The sequence below is a fragment of the Limulus polyphemus genome, unplaced genomic scaffold (assembly GCF_000517525.1).
Source record: "Limulus polyphemus unplaced genomic scaffold, Limulus_polyphemus-2.1.2 Scaffold1138, whole genome shotgun sequence".
NCBI classification, from domain to species: Eukaryota; Metazoa; Arthropoda; class Merostomata; order Xiphosura; family Limulidae; genus Limulus; species Limulus polyphemus.
The window spans coordinates 201337-216572 of record NW_013666748.1 but is presented as its reverse complement, the minus strand read 5'-3'; the positions used below and the strand labels follow the sequence as shown (position 1 = coordinate 216572).

Sequence of the window (15236 nt, the reverse complement as noted above, 5' to 3'; positions counted from 1 at the left end):
ACTTAATTATAATTGTTTCATTGCCCTTTCAAATCTGTGTAACTAATTATCCCTCCACACAAGTTGAATAATTCAGTAAACGTGCAGTTCAAGTTACTGTATTGAATGAGGTAACCTCATAACCACCATAAAAAACATGAAATAAATCTAAATTACCTTTTTTTCTTTAAAAATGACTGCAAATTGTAACTACAATTGTTTATTTTAAGTAGCTTAAATCTCATGACAGTACAGCTGTTTGTACTTAATTATATTTGTTTCATTGCCCTTTGAAATGTGTGTAACTAATTATCCCTCCACACAAGTTGAATAATTCAGTAAACGTGCAGTTCAAGTTACTGTATTGAATGAGGTAACGCCCAAGCTGCTCGTGAGCATACCTTGTGAAGTATTTTTATTATTATTGTTTTCATTATCTTACCTAATTTAACCTAATACATTTTTACATTTACAGTTACTTTCATAATAATAAATAAAGAATACACAAAATACAAAATATTGTACTTACCTGGATCTTCTCGTTTTTTTTTTTTGTTGTCAACTGTCGATGACACTTAGGTCTACTTTTTATACTAATGGTACAACCACACTGAATAATTTTTTATTTAATTAAATAATGCACCTAAGAACACAAAATTGTAATATGCAAACAGCATACAATGTCCCGTAACTATCATAATTACTCCCTTTCCCCCTGTGGATGCCCATGTAACTATATTTTGATACCAAGTTTATTCATATACAATGATAATAAAGTAATTTAATTAAATTTTGAATGTAATTCTCTAAAAAGTTGGGACATGCACACTTTGACCTGTCTGTATTAAGAGGGTCGAAGACCAAGAACATGCAGTCTGTGGTAGTAATGCACAGATCACCAATTTGAAGAAGTTTAAAAGAGAATAAGAAAAGAGACTTAATAATGTTTTCACTTTTTTAAACTTTAGTTCACATGTTTAGAGTGAAATTTTCAAAGAGATTTGACTTAAACTGAACTATATATATAAACTTACAAATTTGCAAAAGTAATTTTATTTTTCTTGTCTATGATGATTTTCTCTTGCTCTAACCTTTGTTGTCAAATGTTTACAGTGCTTCTTATTAGAAATGCATTCTCTGTGGTAACAACTATTTTTCTATGATTAAATTAATAGATTTTAGTATTCTATGGCCAATTTGCCTTTGAGGAAGGCTTAATTTACCTTCCTTCTTCAAAATCAGCTTGGAAACACACCATATCCGCTAAACATTTTAACACAGTATTGCAACATTCTAAGGTCTGCCCTTGTTTATGCCATCTGATGTTTCTTCTCTAAATTACTTGCACCTTAAATCAATTATGCTAAAAAAAACCTATAAGACTAGACTGTAGAAAAACTCATCCATTTTGACTACTTCTCAACCTCAATGTAATAATATATTTATTGTGTATCCATATTTTCTGTATTTGATAATGATTAGATTGTGTTTCTTAAATTGTTTTTTGCATTTTCAAAATTGCTTTCAAACAGGCTAAACGAAAATGTTGTTACAGTATTTGAGATGATCGTATTACTCAGTTTATAATTGACAATATTTATTCCATTATTAGGTATAAAATTTCATTTTTTAAATATATATATATATATATAGATCTGAATTTAATTTTGGCTGCCTCAATACATTTTTCATTCTTGCATGTCTATGTGTGTATAAACAAGTAAAATTACCTAATGTTCATTAAAGGTAAGAAATAACTAATATAATACAAAACATTCACTGATAGTATTTAAAGGAACTAACACTGAACCTTTCACAGACTAATTAACTCTCTTAAACTTCTGCTCCAGATTTTCATTTTTAACATTAATGACTTGGCCAATATTGTGTTTTATCCCATAGCGAATTTCTCATCTACAGTGTGTCACAGTTGTATTATATACATAAAACACTACTTACTCACTTGTACAATTTTTCAGAAATCATACACAAGGATAAATACAAAATTGAGTATATATATATTATGTAGTTCTTACATTTCACATGATACAATTGTTGTCAATCAAAGTTTGCTGTTTTTTTCTCTCGTACTTGAGTCAGCCATATACTAGCTAGAACTGTGAATGGGCCATAGAAGTTGGATTCAGGGTTGTAACTGTGTTGGGTGGGGCCACCCAGAACTTGTTCAACTTGCCCAACACTCCTGTGCAATGTGACTACTGCCGCCCGGCACTAAATATCACTGAGAAAAAGTTCACCATAAGCATTAAAAATTTCTTTGTCAATGTCACAGTACAGTTTACTTCACAATTAGCTTGTTAGAAACAAACAATTTCCCAGAAAAGTCATAAAGCAAATAACCTAACTTTTTTAAACTTTTCGGGATATCTAAAATATAAAAGTATGTCAGTGTGTATTTTTGCATAAAAGGTTTTTTTAATCTCATTTTGACTAATTTGTATCAATTAACTGCTCTTAAAGATAGATCACTCAGAATAATTAAACTCAGCCTAGGGTGAAATTTATCTAGGCCTTTATATTTTTAGACGCATCCATCACCTTATAACACGTGTTTGCGTAGTGACTACTCGTGTGAATTGTTTTATCAGACTTTCCAAAGGAATTTACAAATTTTCAAAGTCATTCAGATTATGACACATTAAAATTATAAACATGAAAATAACATCTATAGGCTAGACTGGTTTTTACCATCCACAAATCAAGTCATTCTAGATACAATGTGGTTGGAGGGAATGGAGAAGCTGTGTACAGAATTTTTTTATTGTCTTGTTTGTTGCCACTGGTAGGAAAATGCATGTATGCAAATTGTAGTTGATCGTGCATTTATGGTATACATTTTTTAGAAACCCTGCACAAATTCTGCATCCATACAGTAAACGTACATTTTTGCATAAATTTTAAAATTTCACCTCTAAGCACCTTGAAATAAAAAAATCCGAATTTGGAAATATGTGTGGAGTATCAGCTGATAATCTTGGGGGTTGTGCCAAAAGGTGCTGACACCTCATGTGGAGACCTGTTGTCTCTAGTCGTACTGCTGTTCCTAGTAGTTTTCTGGCTGTGTGTTGTCCTATTGATTGGTAGAGTATATTGCACTTTTATAATATATCTTTCTTTTCTTTTGTATTTTAATAGCTAGCTCGATGTATACATTGTCTTGAGAAATTTGCAGAAACCTATCGTTTTCTTCCAACTCTCGGTTTCACCCACATGCAGTAAGTATTTCCTATTTCATTTGTGAAGTTTTTGGGCCTAACTCTGTTTGAAGTACATGTATTTCATCCATTTTATCATAAACTGTTTCAAGAGATACTTCCATATTCCCTCCTCCTCTTAGCAAAATAAGTAAAAGATCTTGGATATATTGTACATTTAAGAATAATAATCTGGGAAATTTTAAGTGTCTTTTTAAGAATTAAAATAAGGAGGGGGACATGTAAAAAAATATAGAAATTTATTCTTTTAAACATAAAAAAATGAATTTACTGCCACTTAACCAAATAAACAGTTAATAATATAAAAACATTGGGAAAATATTAAAGAAATACACCATAAGATAATGACAGAAATTGTGAAAGTTAGGTCTATGTTTAAACAGCCCCAAAAGTTGCAGTAAGTTCAAGTTACTTAAGACTGAATTTAAACACATAAATCCCTAAAAATGCTGCAGTAAACATGAAAGTTAGGCTTACTCTGTTTCCAAGTACTTTTGCCAGAAAAATCTGAGGCATCAAATATAAATCTACAAGTTACAATTTACCAAATAACGTAATCCCATTACATCTTTAAAGTAACAAATGTGCAAAAGAAACATAAGTGAACTGTACTAACAATCATCAGGAAAAACATACATATGTTAAATAAATAGCTTCATCGAGATTTACTGAATTTTTCTATTTGAAGCAACTAGTAAACTTGACAGATTGCAGAGTTACTTATTAAATACATTTGTTTCTGTTATTAGTAACAGTTCTAATTTTGTGTTTCCATAAAGCTCTCCAAGTTATTACATGTTTGCCATAGTTATATTCATTGTTCAGCTATGAATTTTTCAGAATTTAATTGAAAATTACCCTCATCATGATATTCTCAAACTCAAAACTATTGAATATAAAAATCAGCAGTTTTTTTTTATCATTTAGTGAACAAAGTATTAATAAATTTAGATTAAGAGTAATAAACTAGCATTTAAGATTACATCTTATGATAACTTCAAGTTAAAAAAAGGCATAAAATGTAGTAAATTCACATTATTGAAAATGTTTGAACCCCATGATTATTTTTGTTATGTTTCTGTAGAGAGAGACATACTGTTTTTCTGTTGTTTCCTCTATTATTTTTTTCTTTCTTTATTCTTCCAAACACTTTTCAGCTGACTGTTATTCCTTCATTTCTTGGCAGATTGACTTAAAACTTGGTAGAGTTATACCTTGGTTTAATACATCCGGACACCTTTTTTATTTTATTTTTATTTAGGCCTTTTTGAGGATTTTTAAGGGGTGAAAGGTCAAACAACTGGGCTCCTATGTAGTCATATATACAGCAAGCAAAATGGAAATTGGCATAAATATAGGTTTTCATGTGCTCAACACATTGACATTATAGAAAGTTGGAATTGATTATTATGAGTTTTTTTTTTTAGGGGAGTCAGAGCTCACCAAAAAGTATAATTTTGGGTTTTTGGTTAATTACTCGGCTGTATTTGGACGAATTTACATGGAATGTGGTATAAAGATACTTTTTAAGGTTCCACACATTCACGAACAAAAATGGTGGACTTTCCCATTTTTAGTAATTATAGCGAGATCTAGATGCCACAAAAAGCATAATTTTAAGGGATTTTTGACAATTACTCTACCATATTGTGGCTAATTTACAAGGAATTTGGTACAAAGATACTTTTTTGTTTTACAGGTCCCAAACAGAAATTGGAAACATTGTTGGAATTTTTGTCTTTTGCTCAAATTTTCAGCAAGGAAAGCACAATTTGGAGTTTTCATGAACTATTCATGTGTATGTCAACCAACTTACTTTGGATTTGTAACAAAGATATCTTCTTGCAGGTCCTGAGCAGTGATTTAGACAGTTTTTTGATTTTTCTAGTGTCAAAATTGGCCATGTTGTGGTTGCGTGGCAGAGACATGCTGCATTCACCTACGATCATTGGCTTTTTTCATTTCTAATAGCATCATTCCAAGTAAAAGAAAAGCTAAAATGCTTTAAAATGTTTAACCCTGTTAGTATTTTTATTATTTTCACTAATAAGAAAAGAAAAAAAAAGGCTTAAAATGTAGAAGTTTAGTTTCATCTAACTCTTACGTGTATATAGACAGTTCATAATTTTTTATTCAGGACTAGGCCTAGTTAGAATGGTTAAAATGCACCAGTATGTGAATCTGAAAATTCATTGTTAACAGTCTTTTGCTACAAAAACATACTCTACACTTGGGGCTATGAGTGTGATACAAGAGTGATGGTCAAATCCCACTATTTGAACAAATAAAGGTGGCCCAAAATTGCCTTTTTTATCTTCCCTCTAGTCTATTATTCAAAATTAGGAATAGCTATAGATTAATATTCTGAAACAAGCTAATTTTTTTGAATAAGAAAGACATGTTTATGAAGAACAATAATTTTGGCTAAATAAGTTAATTGCTGATTGGTAATTTTTCTATATCACTATATGAATATCCATATTACTTTTAAATACTAACTATATTACACTGATAATAAACAAAATGGCATTCAGTGATGCACACCAGTATAGAGATTGTAGAATTTATTTACCGTATTAACAACAGTGTCTTTTAATAACCATTTAGTTTAAATTTGGCACTAATCAAACTCCATATATGTAAACCAAGTCATAAAATTTTGCTATTGAGAGAAATAACATATGGAAACTTAAAATATAGCCGGCAAATTATATGGTAAAAGTGAACACTTCTATTATGAGAAGGATTACTGAATAATGAATACATATACATGGATAGGAAACTTTCATAGTAGGTACAGAAATCCAGAACAGAACCAGTATGGAAAAGCAGCAAAAAATACAAAAACAAGTTGGATATGGTTTGTCTGGCGATTTTATTTTATTTTTCTTACTCAAGCTATCTTTTTAATACAAGCACCTGCCTGCACAGTATTTTTGTTCCATGAGTCTGTTACTTTTATAATTACTGTGTGTATGTTGGGAAAGATTTGTTTGTTAAAGCAAAGAAATTTTCAGTACCAGAAAAATTCTAACTTTGGTAACTTTATGAAAATTTTACGATTTGAAGGTCCCCAGAAAATTGATATTATAAGGACGTGTATATTTTTAAGCTTATAAGCTTTAGGTAAATAATGTCTCATAATGATCAGATTGAAATTGTAAATCTTAAAAACTTTGAAGAATTGCTTAAAGCATTGAATATCCTGTTAAACAAAATATATTTGTACCAACAAAACTGGTGCCAAAAAGATGTGTGAAATTATATATATATATTGTTACAATGTAGGATTATGTGTACCATATCATGGAATTTAATTCTGCTAAGCCTATGTGGATGAAATGGCTCTTCATCTATGATCAGTTTCTCTCAACATTAAACACAAAGTCACAAGCCTATAAAAAAGGTTAAACAGTTTAACAGCCTTTTTATACACTGATTGTTATATATGTAAATGCTATTGATTAAAAAAGAATGAAATTGCAATATAGCATCTCAAGAAATATCCAGTAATGCCTCAAATGAAAAGTACTTTTTTTTCAACCTAGCAGTCATCTATTTAAATATACTAATATTTTTTGTTCCTTTACTTCTATTAGCCATGGTTGGAACTTGAGCAACCTTCTGTTATTCTGTAAATGTGAATTTGTTTATTTTTCTAAGTTAAGTTATCGTTATCTCCAAAGACCAGCGCAGCTAACTACAGTTGGAAAACGAGCATGTCTGTGGGTTGCGGACCTGCTAACTGATTTGAAAAACTTGGAAAGAGCTAGAAATAACTTGAAATTTAGAGGTGTCAAAGGAACAACTGGGACACAGGCCAGTTTTTTGCAGTTATTTGAAGGAAATGAAGAAAAGGTATACAGTATGACTAAATGTTCTTCATAATAAAAAAAAAAAGGTCACAAAACACTTAGAATCTAGACATATAATTTGTAGGTCATTACAAGTTATGGGTTAAGTAACTTCAAAAAGTATGATACTGTTTTAGCTGATATTTAGTTTAATGTTGTGTACAGCAAAATTTTATACTCTTCAATTTACTGCAAGCCAAGTGGGTGAAAATCTAAATATACATAAACTTAATTTTGCCCAGTAAGGAAGAAGGAAAAGAAAAATATTTCTGAGTATCATCTTGTAGAATATTCCTCTTTTTTTTTGAAAGTCTGTACAAATACTATGCATATTATAAACAAATGGCTATAAATTGTGTTTGTGTTTTTTCACACACCAGGGCCATAGGAAGTGGTAAGGTCAGTCAGGCCATGGCCTAACTACTGTTTCATGGCATGTATAGCTATGACTTATGTGTTAAAACTTTCTTCTTTTAATTCAATACATTATATTGTGTGTATGTAGCATTTGTAGACAAAATGGCTCAAGATTCAATCTCATAGTATTAAATTTTCAAAAATGTTCTGGAGAGGGGGCATGTCTCCAGACCCTCCCTAGAAATGGTCTGATCACTCCAAAATTGCTTCCTATGGCAATGCACACACTATTGAACCTTTGATATGAAAGAAAAAATAGTGTACCAAAATCAACAAATTTTAATCCAAGTAGAAGTTAATAAAAAAGTTGTAGAAACATAATTTTTATTTATTTTATAACGTGGAAAGCTACTTTTGCAGTAATTTGGTTATCATTAAATACCGTTGTATTACAGTTGGTATTTAACTCTTTCACTGTTATGGGAAAATACAAAGCACTTCCATAAGAGTTTAGAATTTTCTACAAGCATGGAAACATGATATTCCCCTTCAAACTTCCCAAAGATTACTAATTTCAAGTTTCAAATAATTAATGAAATATTAAAATTTGTGTCTTTTTGTTATTGCATACCTGGAACTGGGAGAGTTCTTTATCTATAAATGTGGCAGTGAAGGAGTTACTAATGACAACAAGGTATCACTCAAATTCCTGATGTGAAACCTTTTGTATTTTCCTATGGATCCTGTGAACATTTAAGACAGCTTATGTCTCACTTCAGTACCTTACATTTGATATCAGAGCTTATAACAAGCTTGATTGAAGTACTGGCATACTTTGAGATAAAAGAAATTGCTAAAGTGAATAATGTGAAAGCACTGGACAGTTTTCCAGTGAAGCTCATCATTGACCAGATACTGAACTATGTGTCCGATACAAAAGATAGTAGAATATGTGAGGAGCATTTTCAGCATGGATTAACCATAGAACTGCCTAAACACAACAGAAAATCTAAAGTAGGCTTAATGCAAGATAAACCTATTAATGTTAATGATATATACATATTTTTTGGTGTATTTGTAAAGATTATTTTGTTTGTTTTTCTGTAAGATTGTTACTTAGTTCACATTGTTTGAAATCAAAATGGTTCCATTTAAGTCTGATTTCTTATTGCAAGACCATTGTCACAGAAGGGATCTTGATCTGTTAAAAAGTAATTATATTTATCAATTGTTAGAGAGCACTGAAGAGTAAAGATAATTGAAAGCTAAGCATCAGAATTTTATTTTTTTATTTAATTTCAAATCAACTTGAGAGTATAATAGTCAACTTGGATCAATTTACTTATAATGTCCTATTTTTATACTAAAGTAGGCTTACATTTGTTTGCCCTGTTGGTATAGTGTCAAGCAAATACATTAGGTAGTAAATTAGTAGGATTGTTTGTTAACTATTAAGACATTAATTTCTGGGAAGATGATAAAATTGAACAAGATCATTAGGCCTAATTACTGTTTTGCACCTTAAAAGAAATTACATTGAATTATATTAAAAAGGTAAGAAGCATCTGGCTTAATTAAGTCTTTATAGCTTTTGTTCCCAGTGGTTGTAGTTAAAAATATTAATGTTCTTATTTCCTTATAGAAGTTCTAATTGATTGAGTTGCTTTGGGAATACAATGGTTAACTTTAATTCACTTGTGTAGTTATAAACTAGATTGATACTAGGCTAGGTTTGCACTCATTTGCCTTATTTCTATAGTGTCAAACAGCAATCAGCAGTCATGATCTCCACTTCTATATATTAAAATAGTAACCCTTCTTTATTTACATTGCAGGCTTTCAAGTGTCCTTAAATTCCTAGATATTTTGGATTTTGCAAAAACTCCTAAAAATGGTAAAAAAAAAAAAAAGTAGTAGTTTTCTAAAAAAGCACTAATTTTTTGAATAATTCCTAAATTTTGTATATCTCTTACCAAGAAACTGAATTATATAAACAATTGTTTGTGACATGTTTCTTTTAAATATCCATTTAATCAGTGAAGTATTTTGGCAGATTCTGTTTCCAGCCAGTTATTCCAATGAATCCTCATCTTCACTTTGGTGATCAGCACACTTCAAAAATGAATACCAATAGTTACATATCTACTCTTTTAATGTGGTAAGTAATAATTAAATAGAATTGTTTCTGTAATATTCACAATGAAGAACAATGGAGGGAATGTAGTAGTGCTACTTCCACTCGTACCTAGGTCTGAGTAAGAAAGTTGTAGCACTTTGCCTTACCAGTTTAATGGTAAAGTGAAATCTCTCAAAAAACAGTCTTGTCTATGACTAAGTTTTCTATTGAAATACAGGGATGACCAGTGATTTTAGTGTAGCTACTTGCTGAGAGATTGTTTTTACTGTTTGTTGAAGTAAGTGTTGTTTTTGAGATTATGTATGGAGACCTTTAATTACAGCTTGGATGTTGAAACATATTCATGCAAAATACCGCATGGACAAATAAATCTTATTACTAATGGATTGAACAAAGTGATTCACAGGGATTTAAAGTGGGAAATTCATACTTCTTCAGTAAAAGGATTTTCATATTCTAAAAAAAAATCATTCCTTGTTGAAAACTTTAGATTTAAACAAGTTATTATGCACTTTAAAAGATTCAAACACTAGACTTTGGCTAAAGCTAAATTTGGCACAAAAGATAAATATTTCATTGTGAAAACCCTATCTGATGGCTCCAGTAGTGGGAGTACTAATGCTAGTGAGACACGGTGCTCGTCAGCTATGTCAGAAGGAGAAGTAAGCATGTTTTGTAGATGTGGATCAAAGTATCAGATAGTATGTCACACAAACGAAAGTTTTTTCGAAAACATGAAAGTTGCTCACAGCATTTATTCCTACTCTTCATTTGATGGCATTGCACAGTTGTTTCAAAAAATGTTTCCATAGAGAACTTTAAGGTGAGTAGAACTAAGATTTCTTACCTTATATTAGATATGATCTTATCAGATCAGAAATGAGAAGTTTTTGTTCAATTCTTGATGTTTGGTCTTACAAAGGGTGCAGATATTTAGAAAGGAATTAGACGTGTTACAAGCCAGCATTTTCCAGATTCCACTTAGTAACTTGCTTTTAACCTGGGGACAAATTGGCCCTAATGTAAATAAGACAGTTGGGAACTAGGTCAATGAGGAAATAATATCGTCAGGCCCTTCAGGTTTAATGTCTCTCATTTCCTGTAACACTATTCCTTTTTTATGGGTCCAAAAGTGTATGATGGAAATGCAGAGGAATTAGAAATTTATCTTCCCCCACTTCTTTAATTCATCAACTTGCAAAAGAGAAGGTGCAAGAGGAACGTGAACTTGATAACAATAATACCAGCTCTCCAGTGGACTGTGTACTTGAATATTTATTGACAGTCCTGCGAATTAAAGCTCTGGGCAACAAAACAACCAAATTTATTGATAAGAATGAACAGTATCTTTGTATTTGTTGGCTGCTGAAGACACCAACATTGGCACAAATTCATTTTCTTCTGAGTTTGAATTCTCTCTTTGAGAGACTTGTGAAGATGTTTCAGCAAGAGTATTTCTATATTCAGAAACATCAAGTATGCTCAAGTGTTTCATACTCAGATTTTTGAAAAGCTGTGTGATATCAGTGCTTGGTATTCATTGATGTTGAAAAGCAGACAATCAATTAGCTATCATGGAAATTGAGGAATTTACTCAATCATTGTTGCAAAAGAAGCCTGAACTTCAAAATCTTCCCACATTGAAAATTTTTGCACATTTTTCCACGTATCTCCAAAAGAAAGTCCCGTCTAACAATGATATGTTGAGAAATATGCCATGTCTTTGCCCTTGAATACAGAAAGAAGAGAATGGTGCTAAAAGAGTCTGGAACATTGTATCGAAAATACCTCAGATGGTTCAGGAGCATAAAAATGCACAGTTGGCAGAAGAGTGATAAATATATCACTTAGAAGGTATTTCTGAAAGCAAGATCAGAAAGCCTGAGTGGATCACTAATGGTATAAAGTTTTACGAAGGAAAATGGCTGTTGGATCTAAGAAATACATTATTTGGGCCAAGCTTGTGAAATCATTTTTGTTTCTTGACCAAGGCAATGGTGAAGTTGAAAGAAGCCTGTTTGAAAAAAAAAATGCTTACAAATGAAAAGACACTTATTTACAATAGTGAAGGATGCAGTAAAACTTCTGGAAGGCAAAGTTTCAGAAATGCCTCTAACAAAGACTTATAGAAGTAGGCAGGCATGCTTATGATGTGTATAAACAAAAGGGCAGACATGCTTATGATGTGTATAAACAAAAGCTTGATGATGAACAATAAGAATTTGAAAAGATCGGAATTCAAAAAGTTAAACAAAGGAAAGAGGATGAGCAAATAGAACTTGAAGAAATTAGCAGAGAGCTGGAAAAAACTAGGAGATAAGTAATGGCAGAAAAGAGAAACTATAGTCAACAGGAAAGTTGTTTGAAGGAGCTAATGAAAGGCTTTAAAAGGCAAAAAGTTGGATGAAGCATGTGATGGTGAGGGACTTATTGAGGTAGCAAAAACAAGAATGGAAGAAAAGTTAACATATAGAAAATTGAAAGAACAGGAAAGAAAAGACTGAACTTAATGCCAGAAGTAAAAAAAAATATGGTATGGTTTTTCAAAGACCCTAAAGAAAAAATTATCACTATCTTCTACCGTACATATAGTTTATTATTTCTGACCAACACTTTAGACTTGCAACTTTGCATAGTTGTTGTCATTGTCTCTAATATTATATTCACAGTTTGTTCATATTTTATGTTAACTACTCTCTTGGAATAGAGTTCAATTGGACTTGTGTCCTTTCTCTCGGTGTTTTTGAAAGTTGACCATTTGAGATAGCTCCCTAGTTTTCACGTTTCCTGACTTCAAATCAGAATTTGATTTTAACATTTCATCTATCAAACATGCAGTGATGGATTTATCAATTTACTATAGTTATCAAACTATGGTGCATAAGATTTACAGCAATATTGCTTGGAAGGTTTCTAGGTAAGGTGATAGCTGTTTTGCTTGAATAACAGTTTGTTTACGAGTAAACAGAGACGTTCTACTGAAGGCACTTGCTCCCTACAAGTTATTTTCTAGCTCTTATAATACACAAAGTTTTTAATTGTTAGGATAGAAAGAGTATGAATTTAAGTTTTTATAGTTTTCCTTTATTCAAATTTAATAAATAAACTGATTCTAATCAGTTGTTTCTTTTGGTGTTTTTCAAGTATGAAGTGTGCAATGGTAACCAATGCTGAAGACTAGGATTCAGAGGGAAAAATGGTTAAGAAGCAAATGCAATCATGTCTGTGAGTTAATTTAATGCTATTTGTGTGAAAAATGGTAAGTTTCTAATGCAGTTGTTTTGAAAAGAGTACCCTAAGAAAATCATAAATGACCCTAAAATTCCTAAATTTATCCCAAATGTTCACTTAAAGGTTCTTTTAAGCCTGTTGCTGGACACTTGTTGTAAAATTTTTAGTAGGTTACTGCCCACTGGTTGTCTCTGTGCGATTCAAAATTGGGGATGGCACCACATCACCTAGATAGCGCACTGACAAATGTACTGTGACAAGACTCCATAATTGGAGTAAGAAAAGCCCGTGCATTGACTGGTGCTAAAAACTTCTCTGTTGTGTAACCATAGCCATAATATGTTTACAACCATACCCGTGAATTCAGATTTCAATAAATATAACTGCTCATTGTTATGACATATAAGTCTGCACTTATTACAGCTTTTCTGTTTCTTTTGTATCATAAAGTACATAGAAATTGTGTTAAAAATACATGTATAGTGTGCATGTACACTGTAAATAAATCTTGGACAAGAAAATTCAATAGGCCTAAAAAATGGACTTTGAGATCTTGAACTTTCTTATAAGGTATTAATCATACGAGTCTCTCAAAATCCAAACCCAAGAAGGAGTAGGTAAGTGGTGAATGAACCAATATGCATATAGTCACTGAATTGTTAACAACTGTCTTGTAACTTGAATTACAAACATTTTAGACAAATTATGGATTTTCAATGATTACCAAAAGCTCAGCAACAAACAAAAATGCATATGAGACCTTAATTGTACAAGATTTAATTACCAACTTTGAACCACAAATACATTTGTATTTGATACAACATTTAGCAAAAGAATATGAAGTGAGTTTCATCAAAACATACATTAGCATCTTTAGAAAGATTTTGATGCTAACTTGATCATTTTAGTTTCGACTCTGTTAGAATAACTCTCATTTGCACAAAATGTGTAGCTGTCATCATCTAGAAGATTCCCTCAGGTGGAGAGCTATTGGTAGGCTGAATGGTTAACTCTAAATAGAAGTGTTGTTCCAGTCACTACTTGACCACATACAGGAGCATTTTAAGTGATGTGTTATGTTTCTTGGACACCATGTCAAATAGTCAAGTTCTTTTTAAAGATGAGTCAAAACCCAACCTACAATGCAACTCATTGCATACACTCATGTAGATCATGGAAAAGGTGGTGAAGGTTTCGTGGTCTGGGTGGGAACTTGCACGGGTGGACATACAAACCTCTGTGTGTTTGAGAGTGGTACTGTGACTGGCCGGAGATATAGGGATGAGATCCTGGATCCCTTATGTTAGACATTATGCAGGTGCAATAGGAAATAACTTTTTTTTTTAATAAACAGTAATACTTATCTACACGGTACATGTCATCAGCCAATATCTGTGTGACCACACCACCATCTGATTGAACTGGTCAGCACATTATATCTGACCTTAGTCCCATAGAGCATGTGTAGGATGCTCTAGGAAGATGTGTAGCCTCCTTTCAAAAACACTCCAATATATGGAAATTGCTTTGATACATCAGTATACTCTTTTGCCTTTTCGTCAATAATCTTATAAACAGTGTGAAAAGATACTGTGATGCATATATATCCATCAGGGGTACCACTTCTCTGTTGAATATTTCTTGCTCCTTGTCTTCAATTCTTCATTTTCAGGGGGTCATACTTTTCTTTGTGGACACTCATTAAATACTAAAGTTATATTTGTGTTGTTACAAGTTATATCATGTAAACATAGACATATTATCCAAATTTGGTGACTAAATATATTACCATTATTTATATTTTAGATTTGTTGAGATCTGTGGACTTTGATTATTCTTTGCTGGTGAAGAAATTTAAGTCACTTTGCATGTGGAATAAAATTCTATTAATGAATAAAAAAATGTAATATATTTAGAAAGATTGCAAAGTTCAGTGTTTTAACTTCTGAACTACTAGTTTTGATGTTTGCTTTTCATAAGCAGTGCTTATAATAAAAATACTTCATGTAACATACTCTTGAAATTCATAGATGTATAAAGTTTTGAGTAAACTGCCTGAACTTTGTTTAAAAGAATTAGTTTGAAAGATGTTAGACCTCAAAATATCTTGATGAAATTGCACAAGTACCAAAAGATATTGGTAATGAAAAGTCATCACAGTTTTGGAGATTCAAAAATTATACACATTTTCATATTATCTTGTGAATTTGTTTCTATTATTATATTGAAAATATGTTATAGTAAAATTATATTTTAGGTGAAACAACTTGATGAGCTGGTTACAGAGATGAGTGGTTTTCAAAGGTGAGTTCAGCTGCTAAGTCAGGAATGTAAAAGCAAAGGTGGTATATTTAAATTCGATGACGAGGAACCCACTTTGAGACTAATAATGGCTGGAGATGGCTTGAATGGGTAATGAAGAAAAACTTTAATATAAGTTTA

At 31.5% G+C, this 15236-nt stretch overlaps 1 protein-coding gene across 1 annotated transcript in view; it reads left to right on the top strand.

The window, feature by feature from the left end:
- Positions 1 to 15236, top strand: part of LOC106462305 (adenylosuccinate lyase-like) — a 43413-nt gene that overhangs the window by 10650 nt on the left and 17527 nt on the right. The window contains exons 4-6 of the mRNA XM_013922206.2: positions 3136 to 3215; positions 6902 to 7073; positions 15052 to 15098. Coding sequence (XP_013777660.2) covers positions 3136 to 3215; positions 6902 to 7073; positions 15052 to 15098 — 299 coding nt within the window. The remainder of the gene's footprint in view (positions 1 to 3135; positions 3216 to 6901; positions 7074 to 15051; positions 15099 to 15236) is intronic.